At 45.1% G+C, this 17,918-nt stretch overlaps 1 protein-coding gene across 3 annotated transcripts in view; it reads left to right on the top strand.

Annotated features, from left to right (window-relative positions):
* The window catches only part of rasgef1ba (RasGEF domain family, member 1Ba), an 88,604-nt gene that overhangs the window by 62,815 nt on the left and 7,871 nt on the right, over positions 1-17,918 (top strand). For all 3 annotated transcript variants that reach the window (XM_030416458.1, XM_030416461.1, XM_030416460.1), the window contains exons 2-10: positions 2,614-2,796; positions 2,931-3,053; positions 3,143-3,280; positions 10,034-10,249; positions 10,951-11,025; positions 12,000-12,095; positions 12,823-12,925; positions 15,277-15,356; positions 16,870-16,965. In XM_030416458.1, the coding sequence (XP_030272318.1) occupies positions 2,620-2,796; positions 2,931-3,053; positions 3,143-3,280; positions 10,034-10,249; positions 10,951-11,025; positions 12,000-12,095; positions 12,823-12,925; positions 15,277-15,356; positions 16,870-16,965 (1,104 nt within the window). In that variant the 5' untranslated portion in view covers positions 2,614-2,619. The remainder of the gene's footprint in view (positions 1-2,613; positions 2,797-2,930; positions 3,054-3,142; positions 3,281-10,033; positions 10,250-10,950; positions 11,026-11,999; positions 12,096-12,822; positions 12,926-15,276; positions 15,357-16,869; positions 16,966-17,918) is intronic.

Below are 17,918 nucleotides of genomic sequence, written 5' to 3'. Positions count from 1 at the left end.
AAAGGAAAAAAAATGACTTTAAAACAATGAAGCCTTCAAATTGTTGATTCATTTGCCGTTGGTCTATTAATCGTTCATGCTCTGCATCCAACCAAAACAAACCACCCCCACCCCTTCATGGTAAGAAACGCAAGCGTGGGATCAGGAGTTGGTGGTTTAGATCCCAGCTGGGAAAAGTGAATGAGACACGTTCTCAGTCCTCGATCACCTGCTGCTGTAGTGATCTTCATCTTAACCCCAGTGGTGTGTTCAGAGTGGCTTTGTGGACAGCAGATGTCTGTGGTTGTACTTGGATGTAAGACGCTGCATCTAAATGGAGTGTGTGTGGTGCAGCGCCGCTAAGATAAATGCTCTTATGTTCAATAAATACCCTCAGTGGAGTAAACACAGATTCCAAAACAGTTGACTTTTACCAGGGCATCCCTCCTCTCCTCTCCCTCCTCCGCACTCGTGATGGCCTCCTGTCTCACCCTCTCTGCGGGGAGGCCACATGGCGCAGCAGATGCTCGGGCCGCTGTGTTCTGACTCCTCACACTCGCCTTTCTCATGGAAATGGCCATGGTTGTCTGGCTGAATAATAGCGATGGTCTGTGTGTGCACGTGTGCTCTATGGAGCGGCAGGCGTGTGAAAGAGGCAAAGGGTGCATGGTTTGCCTCGTGTGGGTGCAGGCTTGAAGTGAACATATGAATAAACAGGGTTTGTTTTGGTGTCTATATGGAGCAAACAGACCGTTAAATGCTACTAAATAGTATCTGTTAATTCTCTCAGATTTCCCTCCTTATGATTTTTTTTTTGTTGTTGTCTTATGTAAGCCTCCTCTGCAAACCAGAATTACATCACAGGACAATGAAAGCCTGGGTGTATTTGAACTGCTCGTGCCAGTGTGTGGGCAGGTGCAGTTTATACCTCCTGGCATCCCTGTATCCGTTCCTGGCAGCACTGCAGTGCATCAGCCCTAAAGGCTTCCTGACTCGGCACGCAGCCATCGGGCAGCATATTGTCAAGGAGGTTTGGGGGGGGGGGGGGGGGGGGGGGGGGGGGGGGGGTTGTGTGTGGAGGTGTGTGGGGGCGGGGGAGGGGGTTGTTTCACCCTTTGCTGACACCCCCCTCGGTGTGTTAAGGCCCCTTGTGTTTCCCCAGCCATAAGTCTGCCTGGCATGGGACTGAGCCAAAGCGCCAGGTTCAGAGGTCAGGAGGCTGGCACAGGGAAAGTGTGTGTCGACTTGTTGTTCTGTCTTTGTGAGGACCAGTTAGAGTTTTAGACCTGAGAGGGAATGTGACATGATGGTCCTCACATTTTTTTAAGTTGAAATGACAGATGCCTTCCCTCCAGATGAAAAGCTTAATTCACAAACTGTAAAAAGCACCTTTGTTCAGTTTAATACACCCAGTAGTTGTGTCGGTGTAGCCATACTAGCCCCTTCCTGTCCTTTAACATGATGCCATCCTGAGCTCCCAGTCCAGACAGCAAGCAGCAGAAATACATTTCACTTACATGGGAAACTATCTTTACAAACAGGATTAGGAATCCGAATGTTCCAGCTTTCCAAAAGTGCTTCTTTTGTGATCACCCCTCTCAGCTTACAAAATCAGTTTTTTTTATATACTGACAAAGCTGTGATTGTTTGGAACACATGAATCAATGAGAGGTTTCCAAGGCAACGTTCTGATCAAGGTTAGCATGACGCTCTCAACCTAGCACAGGACCGCACACGTGTTCCTCCGCTTGACATATTCTGCCCTGCATTGTGATCTGTTCTGCCTCTTTGACACAAACACACACACACACACACACACACACACACTCCCCCCGTGCTTTGTGTCTTGCACACACACACATGCACGTGGCGGCAGTGGAAGTAAACAGGCAATGTGATCAAATTGTGTGCTTTCAGGAAAAAAAAAAACATGCGTCATGAGGGCTCTGCATCCCACAAGCACACACACGTTTCTTTGATGTACTTTCATTTTGACGTCCGCGTGTTAAGACACATGCACAACTTCCCTTTATAAGCTTTATAGGTCATTAAATATCAGCTCATCATGAGTAATCAAGTCCTTTTGAATGAATGAAGATTTAATAGAAATTACCAGATGTGAGTTCTGTTCTCCCAGAATTTGGTCGTTGCCTTTGTAAGCATACACTGTATTAGCCTGCATGTTTGGCTTTAACTTGGACATGGTGCTGTAGAGCAAGGCACAATTATTGTTAGGGTTATGGGTTCAATTCCCTGTGAAGCTCCGTGGGGTAAAAGCATATGTGAGGCGTCTTTTCTAGGTTTTCATTGTGATGCAGATGACTCACGAACCTCCCGCCTTCCTCGACCACAGTTTGCTCTTCAACTCTCTCACTCAACCATTTGTCCATCAAAATAAACTAAACCCAAACCGAGAGAGCTTAAAATGGACAGCAGGGATCCAGAGGAGGAAGGGTGTCGACCTCGTCCAAGCCATTTCCCAAACAAAACCTTGGCCGTCTGCGTTTGTGTCTGAGAGCTATTTTGGATTAGTGCGGCCATCCTGCATCAGCGTCTGCGGTGCAATATCTATCGTAGGAGAAGTTAGGAGTCCCGGCTGACTGTTGCTGTGTTCTGTCCTCCTTCTCTTTGCAGGACATCATGCCTCAGACACCACCCTTCACGGGGCAGCTGAACACCAGCGGCTACAACAAGAACCTGTACCAGACCAAGGAGGAGGGCTACCCGGGCCTCTTTTATCATGACAACAACCTGGTGTCTGGGTCCCTGGAGGCCCTCATTCACCACTTGGTCCCAACTGTTGACTATTATCCAGATGTGAGTGTTGGTTCTTTTACATTTTGCTTTTTTTATGTTCATCATCCCTGGTGGTTTTGTTCCCCTTGGCTTTAAAGCCCATTTTCAAACTTAAATGAGCAGCATGTCACCATTATCTCTTTTCTCTCTCACAGAGGACGTACATCTTCACCTTCCTGCTCAGCTCCCGCCTCTTCATCCACCCATACGAGCTCATGTCGAAGGTGTGCCACCTGTGCATGGAGCAACAGCGACTCAGCGATCCCCAGGCTGATAAGGTATGGGCAACAAACAATCCTGTCCTAGCTCCATCAAATTTCTGGTGGTAGAGTATTGTTTCAATATCGTTTATCCTGCATATTTTCAGCTGAGAGTCAGGAAGATTGCTCCCAAGATCGTGCAGCTGCTGACAGAGTGGACGGAAACCTTCCCCTACGACTTCAGAGACGAGAGGATGATGCGGAGCCTGAAGGAGCTGACCCACCGGCTGGCCAGCGGAGACGAGGTCAGTCCGCGCTCTTTTTCTGTTTAAAAATAAGTGACTAAAGTGATGCTAAATCAGTTAAGTGAAATCAGATTAACATGTTTAGCTCAGGTGTTATCACAAGCAGTGGAGCGCTGTTTTGCAGACCGCACATGCAGTGAAGCTACATGCACAGGATGATTTTTTGCTGATAGCAGTGGAGGGAGGTGGAGGGGGCATCTCTGGCAACAAAGCACTTTTTGAGGCCGGCTGAGTTGAGAGAAAAGCCCCATTGTTCGTGGGCTAGGTGGCTGTTTTTGCTGTCTCTGTGGCGCTCCTTCCTAGGCAGCATTTGAATTGTTCCCCTGCCACAGCGCTGAATGTCACTGGCTTAGCGCATCATTAGGTGTTCAGCTGAAAGTTTTTTTCACTAGGGTCGAACTGTGTTTGTCCCGTACCCTCTGTCATCTCTGTTGCACATGCAGACCCTCAGCTGTTCGACGTTTAGATAATATAAAGGTTGTTTTGAAAAGCGATGACTCAGTTAGTGTGACAATGACATGCCGAATTGATAGAATATCTGTGAGCAACTACCTGTTCAAAATGTAAGTAAATCGGCACATTTGTTTGATTTTCAGAGAGTTAGATGAGAAGATCGACGTCACTGTCTTGGAGCTAGGGCCGGTAGCGTTAGCATTACGACCAAAAGCTGGAAGAAATGTTAAAAAAAAAAAAAAAGATCACGGTCATGTTGTCTGTACCCAAAGACCAAAGGGACATGAAGAAATGACATACTGTGGTTTCAGAAGGAGTTGTGGTTAGGCTCTTTTGATGAATGCCAGGCTCACTGTTTGCCCCTGCACCAGTCTTTATGCAAGCTAAGCTAATCGCCTCCTGTCTTATAGCACTGATACAACAGTGGTATCAGTCTTCTTATCTAACTCTCATATTTTCCCCAAATGTCAGTTTCTTTAAATTCTCTACCCTTTTCTGTAGCATGTAGCACAAAAAGCTAGTTTTATGTTGCCTTTTTGGCTGGGCCTGTCCTAAAAGGGGGACTTGATCTCAAAGAACACTGGCATGTTAAATAAAAAAAAAAAGTAAGGAAGAAGAACCTTCTCATTGAACTTTTCAGATGTTTTAATCTTTTCCTCCTCCAATTGGATTAGAGTGGGTAAATGTCAAATGTTCTTTTCCCTCCGCGTCAACAGTGGTAACATTTCCACTGCAGTTTTCTTCAGTCTGAACAAATAATTGAGTTAGTCATCATGAATCAGGGTTCTTTCAGTTCATGCCCTAATGGATTCTCATGCTTGGGAATGAGTTAAAATGTCTGAATAAATGTGTCTTTTTTGGGTGGGGTGGGGGGTTGATGTTGACGATTAGGCAGCAGGGTCTTGATTGGACCAATTAGTTATGGAGGATGCAAATACCCATCTGTCCAGATAGAAGACACCCCCAACGCCGCTCAGGAATCACGACAAGGAAAACCCAGCCCACCCACCCCCAGTGTTTTCAATGCAGGTTTCACATGACTCATCAATAGTACAAGCACGGGTATTGATCCTGATCTGATCTAGACATCAATACGGTTCTCACATGACACATTTACAGCTCCCCATATCTGTTGTCCTTGTGCCACCCCGGGACATGAAATACATCTTAACTGACCATCAGTGATAAGAAACGCTGTCAGCGTGTTGATGGTCACACACACATCTTTTGATTTAACAGCAGACTGGCTGCAGTTGATATTAATGAAGCCACTCTAACGGTATTTTTGATGGTTGACATTCTGGCCCGGAGGGAACAGAAAGTCTTTCAGCGCAGGATTCCCTGGTACTTTCCCTTGAGGCGAGTGTAGTATAGCTTTGCCGTATTGTTTTTTTCCCTTTCTTTTTCTTTCATTTTAGCCATCATTTCTATTGAAGATCTATGGTTATTGCCACAAACTAGTAAAAACAAACCAAGGAACATAAGTAGGGATAGAAATGTGGCGCAAATTATGGGAAAAAAATGATTTTCAGTGACCATACAGGCACTGCCCCAGGAAGTCATAAGTTCATCATCTCGTTTATTCAGGTTTATTTTTTATCTTGTCTCACACGTGTTTATTGTCTAACCCTCACATTCAGAGGTGAAAGAGAAAGTGCTAGCACAGCTATGCAACGGCTGAACTGGAAAGTTAAACTAAGAGGCAGATTGCGAAATAAATGTATCCTCACTTTCAATTTCTCTTGTGTGACTGCTCAAGTTTCTTTGTTGTTGGATTATTTTGGTAATGTCACAGAGTCTTCAGACCCCAACAATTGATTTAATAAGGTCAGTAAAATTATGGCTTCTCAAAAATATCACAAGTTTTCCTTAAAATTATGGACTGACTTACCCTGTAATAACAGAATGAACAGAGGAAAGCTCTTTTGGTGAATACGTAGAGGCTACAAACACTCGATCATGCACTGGTTGACAAAGCAACCTTTAGCAGTACTTGAACACCCTGCAGATGTGTTGTGATATGTTAGCTGTTCTCATGATTAGCACAGCGTGACCACGGATGGTTTTTCAAATGAACGGTTCATGGAAGAGTTTCGGTGCCTCGGGTTTACAAATTGCCACAAGGAAATATTGAGGAAGTAAAGTTGTTATATTGTTTATTCATGCGTAGATGACAACACGTGATAATAAAACATGATTCCTCGCTGCAGGTTGTACAAGCGCCATGAGACACTTCTTAGAAGAAGTCCAGCTGTTAAAGTATAAGTAGGCAGTCCTGTTGTGATGACAGCAGCAGGGGTTTGATCAGAACCAATTTGCATTCATGTTTCTCACAGATCCCCCAAATCATGTTTTGAAAACAAAACACAAATGTCTAACCATAAGCAGCTCTTGAGTATGGAGTAAGATACTGGTTCTGCAGCGCATCGACCGCGCCACTCTGGGAAAAGGGTTTGAGTCCAGAATAGATGCCCCGAACATCTGGTCAACGTCGTGTCCAGACCACACTCAGAATATTCCAGGACCTTGATCTCTCTAGTAAGACTGTCATTATGGATGTGGTGGGATATATAGGGAAGCAGCAGCCGAGGAGGAAAACAAGTGCTGTGATCTTGATCTGACCTCACTTGGCGGTACCGTGTTCTTGCTTTCCCTCAAAATGTGCAGTTTTAATTTTGAACTAAGCTCTTTTTTGGCTTTATTATGACAAGTTGGGTTGATTTAACAGATCCCACATTTATCCAGTTCAGATGTCTGGTACACTTGATGTAAGACAGACTTTGGGGCAAACATAACTGTTTTTTAACCCATAAGGTGCATGCACAGTACCCTTTGATGACAGGTGCCACTGCACTGTGTGTTTTTAGTTGCTCTGGGAAGTTCAAGTTCTACCTCTTAGTCACTCACAATGGAAATTAAGCAAATATTGGCCCTAACCCTAACCCTGACTCTGACCCTAACCTTAACTGGGTATTTCCCCATTACCTAACCTTAACTGTCCAAGATTGGTGCCTAAACCGAATTTGTTTCATTGCATAACCGCCTTCGTCACATTCTGTGAGTTTATGCCGAGCTGTGTGGCCTAACAAAATCCTTACCATCAGAGTTTAGTGCTTAAAACCTAACCCTTGGGAAATGTGTTACCTTTTAAGTTCTTCACCAATAACCATCTCTAGGGCACTGTATGACCTGTATATCAATATTCCTTTACACTTTTACCAGTCTTTGCTGGTCACTGAACTGCTGAGTTGTCGGGCAAGCAGGGGGACCATCGGTACCCAGAGATAACAAAGGGAAGCAAAGATTGTGATGTTAGTATGTCCACTTTTAGTCAAATGGAAGACTTACTTACTCTTGCAAAGAGAAGATAAGGATAAAACATAACTGGTGGAAATTTTTCTTTAACTCAACAAAATCAAAGACAGATGTGGGAAGAACAACTGGCACCATTTAAAGAACAGGGCACTGTGATGTAAAACCAAGGAATATAAAAAAAGACAAAAAAGAAATGCTTGAGACTTGAGATTTTAGACATAAACTAAAGTATTAAAACAAGGACTTGAGACTGTTTTGATTGACAGAAATTATTTGATTGCAAACTGCTGTGATGACATTCAATGAATTGTTCCAGAACTATTAGCAATTAATGCTAAATGCTAGCGCACCCTAGTTAGGCGGTTTGGAGTTATTTCAGGCCTGTCGTGACTTGGCAACATTCATGTGTTTGTACCTAAAATAATCCTATGCAATGCACCTTTTACTATCCGTCCATTAGTGCTGCTTGGCTAACCTGCTAAAAACAGTCCGCTCTTTTTGTTTGGGTCAGGTGGTGCTCCACAGGAAGTGACGCCACTCAGCCAAGAAAAACAGGACCTCTGGTGATATGATGGCATGAACTGACCATGAGCTCTGTCGTGGTGACTTGTACTGAGCAGCCGTCTGCCACCTCGGGATCACTGCCAGGGTCCATAGTGTAGGGAACAGCGTGCCCCTGCTAGGCCCCCTCATTCGTAACGCCAATAGTTTGATGAGCAAATGTGAGACCCTCTGCTTTGAAATGTCAGGCGTTCTGTTGTCTCCAAGATCTGTGACTATATTTATCCGACCCTGGCCTGTCCTCTGTTTGTAGCGGGGACAGAAGCTCAGGCAGATGGCGGACTTTGAAGTGGCAACTGGAGCGATTTTCACTGGTGGCGTGTCTCACTGGTGTCCAACTGTGCAGGACTGTGGTCAAGCATTGGCTGAGTGTATATAGTGTTTACACTGATACAATAGAGCATGAAGGCATGATATTTCATGTTTATGATTATTTTTTATATTTTTTTTAAATACATTTATATATCTGTCCTTGTTTTTTGTTGCAGTTCTTAATAGCAAAAACAAAAAGTCACAATTGACAAGCTGGAACTAGAGAATGTTTGGTCTTTTTGCTTGATTGAAACATTTATTTGTTTTTCTGTCAGCAAAAAGTTTAAGGATTTAAGTTCAAAACATGTACTAAAATTATTAACCGATTGTGAAGAAATAACTGTTTTGACGTAAGATTAGAGGTGTCCGTGTTTTTCTCCTGAAGAGAGATATACTAAAGTTAGCATGCTAACCAGCTAGCTGCGGCCCTGAAAATCTTTTTCCTCCCGGTGGTCCAAAGCTCCTGTGCTAGAGGTGTAAACACCCACGATCCCCTGTCAGTCCAGGTAGCTGCATGGCTAACTGAGCTAACAAACTAACAGTAGCTACGGTCATGGTTAGCAATAGACAGCAGTTGATGGTTCACAAAAGTTCTCCACTCTGTAGAAGCAGACATTTTTCATTAAGCTCTCTCAGATCTCCGATCCGTCACAACTAATTTTTTTTCTCCAACTTCATTTTTCTTCTCCCTGCCCTACGCTCTTGCAATCACCCCCTTGCCAAAAGCTGCAATATCCACAGCGCCGCAGTTGAACGGCTGACATGCGAATGTGTCTGTTCATGTGCCATCACACCTATCACAGCCACATCAGCCACAGACAGATCCATTAGTCACGCCCTGGGAAGTGAATTTCAGAAAGGGTCCCGCCTTGACTGTTTCCAGCAGAGTGATGAGAGTCCGCTCGTTTTTCCCCAAAGTGCCTGACGTGCACACAACGACTCCACACACTTGATTGCTGTCTAGGCACCGGGCCTTCACATTTATCATAAAGCTATCTGTACTTCTTCCCACCCTGTTGAACTGGAGTCTTGTTTGTGGAACCCAGATTCTGCAGGCTGAATTGGCAGAATGCTCAGGGAGGAGGGATGTGGTCCTGAGAAAAGGGGCCTTGTCACCCTAGACTCTGTTGGGCAGCTCATACTGTGGTATGGAAAGAGGCCATGAACAGGATCCCGGACTTTCACACAATAACACACAGTCTCCTTCTTATACACAAAATCAAACACACATGTCTTCTTTCCTCCGCAGACTCTCTTACACAACTTCTGTGCGAAACTGTGTCAGTGAGGGAACAATTATCTAACAGTGGCCTGTTTTGACTCTAGGGGAGCCTTCAAAACAGGACGACCTCTCGACCTCTGGGGCCAGGGAGCCAAGAGTCTCCCTCCTCTGCTTCTGCTGAGCTGAGAGGCCTTAATGAGCCCGGCAGGAAGAGGTTTGCATAACATTGCAAGCGACCTTCCTCCCAGTGCATGACCAAAAGGATGCTTTTGTGCAAAATAACTCCTTGAGGCATCACTTTTTGAGGGTCGTTCTGTGGTTAGGGCTGAGCGCTGGCATCGGTTTGCAGTCACTTCTGCTGACATGTAGTCGACATGTGCGTTGTAAATTCCATTGAGGTTGTTATCACTCTCCAGTTAGGGTTTAACCCAAAATGTCTACAGCTGAGCTAAACAAAGTGGCTTGCACGCATGCTACTGAATAACACCCTCGGCTCTCTTGTTATTGTTATCTCTGTTATAGTGTTTCTCCATCTCTCAGTCATGAATCCTAATGGAAAAGTGATGTAACCGTGTCTAATAGCAGTGTCTCTGTCGCGTTTCAAACCTCGACAGAGCTGAAGAACAGGAAAACACAGTGTTAGCTCACGGTAAAGAGTTGGGGGTTATCTTGGGTCCTCGGTGGTCTAAAGTGAAAAGAAAATAACATTTATGTGCTGGATCTTTGTTGAAATATCATCGATCCTTTCTGAAGGTGTTCATTCAAGAATATGCTGGATTCCAAAGCAATTGCAAAAAAACCAAAACTATTTTATAGCTCCTGAACATTGAGTTCTGGCTAACTGATTCTCTTTTTTTCCCTTTCTCTGTCCCTCTCCATCGACGCATCAGGTTTACAGGAAGGCGGTCAGCCAGATGAGTCAGGGCCTGATCAGGAGGTTGACGGTGCTCAGCCAGTACGAGGAGGCACTGGTCAAGATCAACGCCACGGCAGCCGAGCGACTGACGGCTCTTAAGGCGAAGCCCCAGGCTTCCATCCAGAGAGACATGCTGTCTATCTGCAACGACCCATTTACTGTCGCCCAACAGCTCACACACATAGAACTGGTGAGAGCTGTTGCATTAGATTTATTATTTTTCATTCCTTTTGAGTCAAGGACAATGCCAGTTGCTCTACTGAAATCTGTAATTGGGCCTGACTTGGCCCAGAGGGCTAATCTTCATCGGTCTTATCTTTAGAAATCAGTTAAAATCATTGCATCGCATCAATCATTTGTTGTGACATGTCAAACCAAATTAAGATGTAAATATTATCCTCCAAAGAACAATCAGAAATTCTGACCTACAGGCATACTGGCTCATGAGCCAAAGAAAACATGCATGTGAGAGAGGGGGGAGCTGACACGTATGATGGATTAGAAATCACTGCGGTGGTCGGAGTGAAGCGAACGCCACACATTCGACCTACCACAGCATTGATTTTAAACAGCAGTGTTTGACCACAGCTTTATATTCATTTCATGGCAGTTTTCCATTCAAAATAATAAATCAATTTGAAAACTAGAGGTCGAACCAGGGTTTCCTCTTGTGTTTATATGCTCGTTTTAAAAAAAGGCACATGGGATTAGAGATGCCATGATATATCCGACAGTGTTTCCCACGCAGGGTGTTCACTTGGGCTCCTACTGATTCTTCGAATGATAGTCCTCATTTTAAGGGTGATGCAACCTCTTGCAGCACTTTCTTCAACATTCACCAAACTAAAGACAAATACAAGGAGCTGATTTTCCCCTTTGCTTTTCTTTCAGGAGAGACTGAGTTACATCGGACCTGAAGAATTCGTCCAGGCCTTCGTCCGGAAAGACCCTCTGGACAACGATAAGGTAACGTCTGCATTCCTTCAGTAAGGATAAACCGGCAGATGATCGAAGTGTATATAGTGGTTATGCAACATTTTTTTTGGCTTAGAACCCTGCGTGCAGAGGTGATCCGTCTCTGTGTGGTGTGGGTTACATGTGGGACGACCTAGTTTCCCTTCCAGACGGATGTTTGAGTTTACACAACACAGAGACTGGCCGCCGCACAGGTCAAAGGGAGGGCAGGTGATTTCTAGACTGCAGCAGCAGACTAAATATCTGCCTGTCACACACACGTTCAGAAGCACACACTCAGACACACCTCACCGACAATTTCCTCAAATCATCCCGATGTCTGGATTGGATGGGCATGCATGCACCTCATCTCCTAGCAACCGCTGCTGCCAAGGGTTTGTTTTGGGAAGGGGTGAGTGAGAGTGAGTTTGTGAGTGTGTGTGCGTGTGTGTGTGTCTGGCGATGGTTTCTCTTGTCTGGCGTTCGGCTGCTAGGCAACAGCCCCTTTTTGGAAACGAGGTGACATGGGGGTTAAGGCTGCCTTTGTGCCTCGGGCTAGCCTGCCTCGTACCCCCAACGAGCCACTTTGAAAAGACGGGAATAACTCTGTGTGTGTGTGTGAGGGAGTATGCGTCTGCATGTTAAAATGCGACGTGTCCAGCGGCGGGAAATACTACATGGGGCAGAGTGGCGTAAGGCCAAAGGAATGTGCGGAATTAGATCAAGAGGAATCCACACAAAGGACCAGCATGCATAATGTGAATAAGATTGGCCACCATTGTGCTTATGGAGGCAGAGTGAAGTTGAGCGTGATACACAGGTTCACTCAGCCCCGAGTTTATTTTATATGCCCAGTGATGCATTGACTGTGAAAAAAAAGAGAGAGCAGAAGCAAATATCAGCTTTATTTTTCCAGTTCAGCACTATTTTTTTCTGCTTTGCAATTAGCGTAAAAGCTAATTGAAAGTCTGTTGTTGGTGTTGCAGAGCTGCTTCAGTGATCACAAGAAGGCCAGCAACCTGGAAGCTTACGTCGAATGGTTCAACAGACTCAGTTATCTGGTGGCTACGGAAATCTGCATGGTGAGTAATGAATGTGAGGTCTTCAAACAAGAAAAAGGAAATTGGGGTTCAACTGCTTGTTATCTTCGGCAAGGTGACAAATCAACAAATGCTTGATTTCCCCAAAGAAATCCAATTTGAATGGTTAAAAACAACATTCAAGAAGCCATGAACAACAAATACTTGGCATGTGTTGCTTAATAAATCGCTCGAATGATTAATTGATTAGCCAAATTGTTGTTGATTAACTCGCAATCAACTACTCATTCCAGTACCTGAGCCTGTCTGCTGCTGAACACAGCAGGAGGCAAATTCTGCTTCACCAGCACATGCATGAAATGAGTGCCAAAAAGGATTTGTCACCTTGGTGATGCATTCAAATTGCCTATTTTGAACTGTATTCAAGATATATTCATAATTTTACGATGACGTAAACCAGAAAAAAAGCTGGAAATGTTCACATTAGAGAAGCTGGAATCGATGCATGTTTTACACTTGTGCAACAATAAGCCCAGTGTTTTTGGTTTACTCGTGTTCTGGAAAGTTAAGTGTTTGTCCAGTGATCTCCAGGATCACCCGAATAAACAAAAATGTGTTTTATGTCACCAAACCCCACAAAATGTCTTTTTAAAGTACAAGCAAATAATAAAATACTCCCAAGTAAAGGCAGATGATTCCTGACAAACTCAATGAGCAGACAGTCCTGAGGGCTAATGCTGACTTTTAATGTTCTCCCCTCTGTTAACAGCCTGTAAAGAAGAAGCACCGAGCTCGGGTCATCGAGTTCTTCATCGACGTGGCGCGCGAATGCTTCAACATAGGCAACTTTAACTCCCTTATGGCCATCATATGTGAGTTGATGTTCGTTTTTCTTCCTTCTGAGATACTTATTTACTTTTTGGGGGGAAACCTAGCCAACAAAGGTTTATCAAGATGTTATTGATTCATATGTCAGTGGTTTGAGATGATGTTTAGCAGAATAGAAATTATTTGCACCAGTGAGTGTTTGGACTGTACACTCGTTCCATCGGGTCTGCGTTCCCGCACTGAGCCTTTTCTTCCGGCCATCAGTAAATCTGATCAGCGTGGTTAATGCAATTTGTTGTTCAGTGAGTGTTTCTTGCAGCGACGTAATCTTCCCCCTGCAGCAGTAACCTCTCATCACTTTGTCCCGGTTCATTTCCAAGTTGTGTAATTTGCTTGATATCGGTGAGACTCGTCAGCGGGGGGAGTGCAGAAGCAGTTCATGCAGATAATTGTCTCAATAGAATTGAATCAGGTGGAGGGAAACTAAAGTTTTTCTCTTACTGGCGCTGAAATCTGACTGCCCCGATGATCGGAAGTGACCAAAAGCTTGACTTCACAGTTAATTACTCGAGTTGGACCCAATTGTGCAGAGCCAAATCCAGTCGCAAAATGTCAATGTTTGGTTGCGGCAGCAGTGCTCCGAAGCTTAGAGGAGTAGACTTACAGCTGAGTGGTTGCTGGTTCAATCTAAAAAAAGAGGTTCCTCCCTCTTAGCCACTTAACCTCAAACTGCTCCGTGGGCAGCAGATTAGACTCTGGTTTTGCTGAGCAGCCTCGAGGTGTCAGTGTGCGTAAATATGTTCTTTTAAAAGATGACGGCATTCCAAGCAAAGTGACCCAGGCCACATAAGGTAAATGAAGCCACACTTAGAGCCCTAAAGTACCTCACAGAGTTTGGAGACCTCAGTGGAGGACCAGCCGACGGGCTCCAGGTATTGTTCAGAGGAGAGGGCATCTGGTCATCCTCACAGGCCCGAGGGGTGGAAGATGTGTGTGTGTGTCCAGAGCAGACAGAGGAGGAGGAGGGCAGGGGGGGGGGGGGGGGGGGGGGGCAGCTGGAAGAGGATGCAGAACAAACCATCCAGGCAGATGGTCAACACTGACCAGAGAGAGTGTGAGGAGGAGGGAGGAGAGAGGAGAGCAGAGTGAGAAGATATCGGAGTGCCAGCTGTTCTCTGTCTTTCCCCGCAGAGAGAAGAGAGAGATAGAACGCCACGGGCAAATCCCTCCTCCACCAGGGAACCAACAGGGTTAGACAGTGTGTTAGTTAGGTAATTAAAGGGTTAGTTCACCCGATTTAAGAAAAGCAAATGTTCTTATTTGCTTTTAACCGTGCATTTTTAGTTTTTTTGTTTTAAGGTTGTGAGATATCTTTGCCGGAGATTTCCTAGACTCTGTTAGCCTGATGATTTATACCCTATATAATAGATGACGGAATACAGGAATTAGACATTAACCCCTGTATTCATGAAGAACAGAACCCTGCCGGACCTTCCAGATCAGTAAAGACCTCAAGTGTAGATGAATATCTCAAAACTTGCGCCAAACTGTCTGCAAAATGTTAGTCTTTTTCTTGCGTGTAATTTGGCAGAACTGACCATATAAAAGATAAAAACATCACTCTGTCACTGTCTCGTCTTTTGCCCCTGCAACATTGTGTCGCTGATGAAAAGGAGACAATACATTAACGTCCTCCTAAAGGCGAGTGTGTGTCCTAGCGGGGCGACCGCCACAGCTAACACCTGTCCTCACACACACAAACACACACTGGTGTCTTTGTGAGGGCATGGAGCCATTTCCTTATGCCAGACACGCTCTGACACACACACTCTCACGCATGCCTCCGCGGTCGGACGTTCATTCATTTTGGCCCCACGGCGCTTGAGTGTCACGTAAAACTCAAACTGCCTCCTGGGAAGTGGAGTGAGTTCAGGAAGAAAATTAGGTTTATTGATGGGTCTAGTTTTATATTTCTGTCTGTGCAGTTCTTTTGTTTACTCGAGGGTTATTTTGTGTCGCGCTGCTCTGACGGTGACCCTCGGTGTCTGAACCTGCACCACACACACACACACACACACACACAGGATTACCATATGGGAAGCAGAGCTCTGGGAGGGGAAACGAGGCGTGTGTTAACTCCATTGTTCCTGTGGCCTTTTGCCTCGCTGCATCAGAAGAGACAACAGGAGAAAGAAAGAAAGAAAAAGGGGAGGTGGAGGGGGGTCTTAAAGGATGACTGTCGTGGGAGGAAGGGCGGGTGGTGTGTGCGTCTGTCTGGCTGAATGGGAAAAATGCCATGTGTTCATGCGATCACGTTTGGGTGTTTTGTTTTTTTTGGGATGCGCAATACCGCCTCTCATTGTCTCCTCTGCTTGTTGCTGTGTCCGCTCTGCAGCTGGGATGAACATGAGTCCTGTGTCCCGGCTCAAGAAAACCTGGAGTAAAGTCAAGACGGCTAAGTTCGACATCTTGGAAGTAAGTTTGCGTGAAAAGTTTGAAACTTGGAGTCGCTGAACAAATGTGAATACAGTGTTTTGCTCTGCAGTACTTCAAGGAAAAAAAAAACACAGATTTTCTTCCACCTAAAAATCTACTCTAGAACATTTTCCGCGTCGTCTCTCTCTTTGCTTTTAACTGGCGGACTTGCTCCGGTGTACCCACACATATTAGCAGCTCTTTCACTGATGACTAAGCGTGTTGTGGGAGTGTGGGGGAGCTGCTGGTTTTTTTGTTCGGTGCATTGTTGGGTCAGATGTAATGACAAAGACAGATAAGCACTGTAAGCTTGAAAGCCATTGCAAACGATGATTTGAGTGGGAGAGCAGAGACCGGTACAGATACAGCTAGAAAACAGCTGCTTTGTGGCAGCGTGATTGAACATGTAAAGACTTCTACAAGTACTAATCAAAAGATTAGCCAGTTCAGTTTCATTTTTATTTTACCTAACATGTGACAGACTGGTTCAGGTTAGGCTAAGGTAGTCCAGCAGGTAGTGAGCCCCAGAAGTTGAGGCGTGGATACAAAGCACATACCACCCTCCCTCCCTTCCCTGCAGTACCTGAGGAAACCCCAGATACCGCAGCGAAAGACGCTCTCTGAGCCCAACGGGCCTTCAGTCGGCCCCTTTGAAAGAGGAGATCTGAGGTGGGGAGACGAGTCAGGCGGCGGGACCCTCTGTGGGATCTGAAAGCTTTCAAAGACTCAGTTCTTTAGGTTCCCTTCATGTCTCAGCGGAGTTCATCTCCATCGCTCCCCTTCTCTCTGTCAGTCGCACACCTCCTTACCCCTTTACTCGTTTGATGATTTCCTTTTACCCTCCTGCCTCCTCCCTCTGAGCCTTATTTGAGGTGAATCCTGAACTTTCTAAGTTCTCTCTAACAGTGAGTAATAATTCGATGTGATGGCTGTGTGAAGCTGATGTGCTCCTCAGTTTGATCTCCTGATTCCCACATCAGATGACCTTAAAGGCTTATTTCACAACAGTTTGAGTTACTGAGTTCCAGTGGTGCGCTGCATGGGTTTGTTTACAGAATGGAGGTATTTCATTTGAGGAAGTGGCCAATTTCATGACCTTTTTTTCTTTCAGTGTGCAATTTATGAATATTTTCACAGCATTCATTGTAGAAAAATTCAGATTAAACTACCTCAGAGGCCAAGGTGACATCTTAAATTTCTTGTTTTATCCATCCAACAGTCAGGGTTCACACAAAGTCTGAAACGTTTGGAAAGTGCGTGATTGTGTTCTGTGTTGTCAAGGTTAGAAACACGCTTTGTGTTGAATAAAAAAAGGCTGTTTTTATACTTTGTACTTTGTATTTATGCTCGCGACTATAAAACACCGCCGCATGCTTTCTTCTGTAACATCATAGTGATGTGTTGAAGTGCAGTGAACAAAAAACAAACTTGTTTGCATCTGCGGAGTCTTAAGAATGGAGGCTTAGATAAAAATGCTGCGAGGACTCAAAAACTGTCTTCTTTCTCTCTGTAGCACCAGATGGATCCTTCCAGCAATTTCTACAATTACAGAACAGCGCTGAGAGGAGCCACGCAGAGATCGATCACCGCCAACAGCAGCAGAGAGAAGGTGAGGCCTCAACAACGCAGCGACACACACTGTACAATACAATGCTTCTGTGACTGAGCTGCAGGGCCACAGTTGGTAAGAGATGTTCATGAGAGATGTTTTTTTCCCCCCTGAATTTAATGAAAGACCTGTAACTTCATCGATTGGTTCACGTTCTGAGGAGAGAAAAACACATTTACAGAATAGCTTGTTAAAAAACCACCCGACTCAGCAATCATGCGTCGTTATGGTTTCACACTCTTCAAGTCAGTCACAGTCATTGAGGTCTACAAACACTTCTTTTGTGATGACACATCCAGTAGCTACCATTTATATAAACCCAAAAAGTTTAAACATCTGCTCTCCAGACTTTGGTTTATGTTTCATACTTTTGGCCAGAACTAACATCCAGAGCCACTTACAGTGAATAATCAGGGGGTTTGGTGTCTTGCTCGACAGCTGCTGGAGGAACCAAAGTGACCGCTCAGTTTCAGAATACGCACTGTGTCCACTGGACCGCCCTGAACAGAGTGTTGCTGACGCATGTGGCAGCAAAGTCCCTTTAAGATTGTAGTTATGTAAAAGTTGAGATGGTTATCGCACGACTAGCATCTTTAGCTACATCGAAGTCAAAGCAGTGGAAGGCCAAGCAGGAAAACAAACAACAGCGCTGTCGCTCGCCGTGCCTTGTTATCTTCTGGGAGCCGCGCTCCCATCGTGTTTACAGACAGCATCAGCAGCTGTAAACACGAGCGCAGCGGTCTTGGACGGCGGTTGCATAACAGCGTGGCCTGGAGGGTACGCAGAGGTCGAGCTATAAGTGGGTCAAGATATGAGAAGAGTCTCGGTTTCCTCCTCGTCAAACATGTTGTGTTCTCCTCGATGAGGGAGGGAAAAGAAAACACAGTCGCCTGCCAGATCACATAGTGTTCTCGGCTGCTTCTGGAGTCAGCCGCCCTGCCCGGATCTGAACC

The sequence above is a fragment of the Sparus aurata genome, chromosome 5 (genome assembly GCF_900880675.1).
Source record: "Sparus aurata chromosome 5, fSpaAur1.1, whole genome shotgun sequence".
In the NCBI taxonomy this organism is placed as follows: domain Eukaryota; kingdom Metazoa; phylum Chordata; class Actinopteri; order Spariformes; family Sparidae; genus Sparus; species Sparus aurata.
Note: the sequence above shows the minus strand (reverse complement) of the source record. Positions and strands in the feature narration are given on the sequence as shown.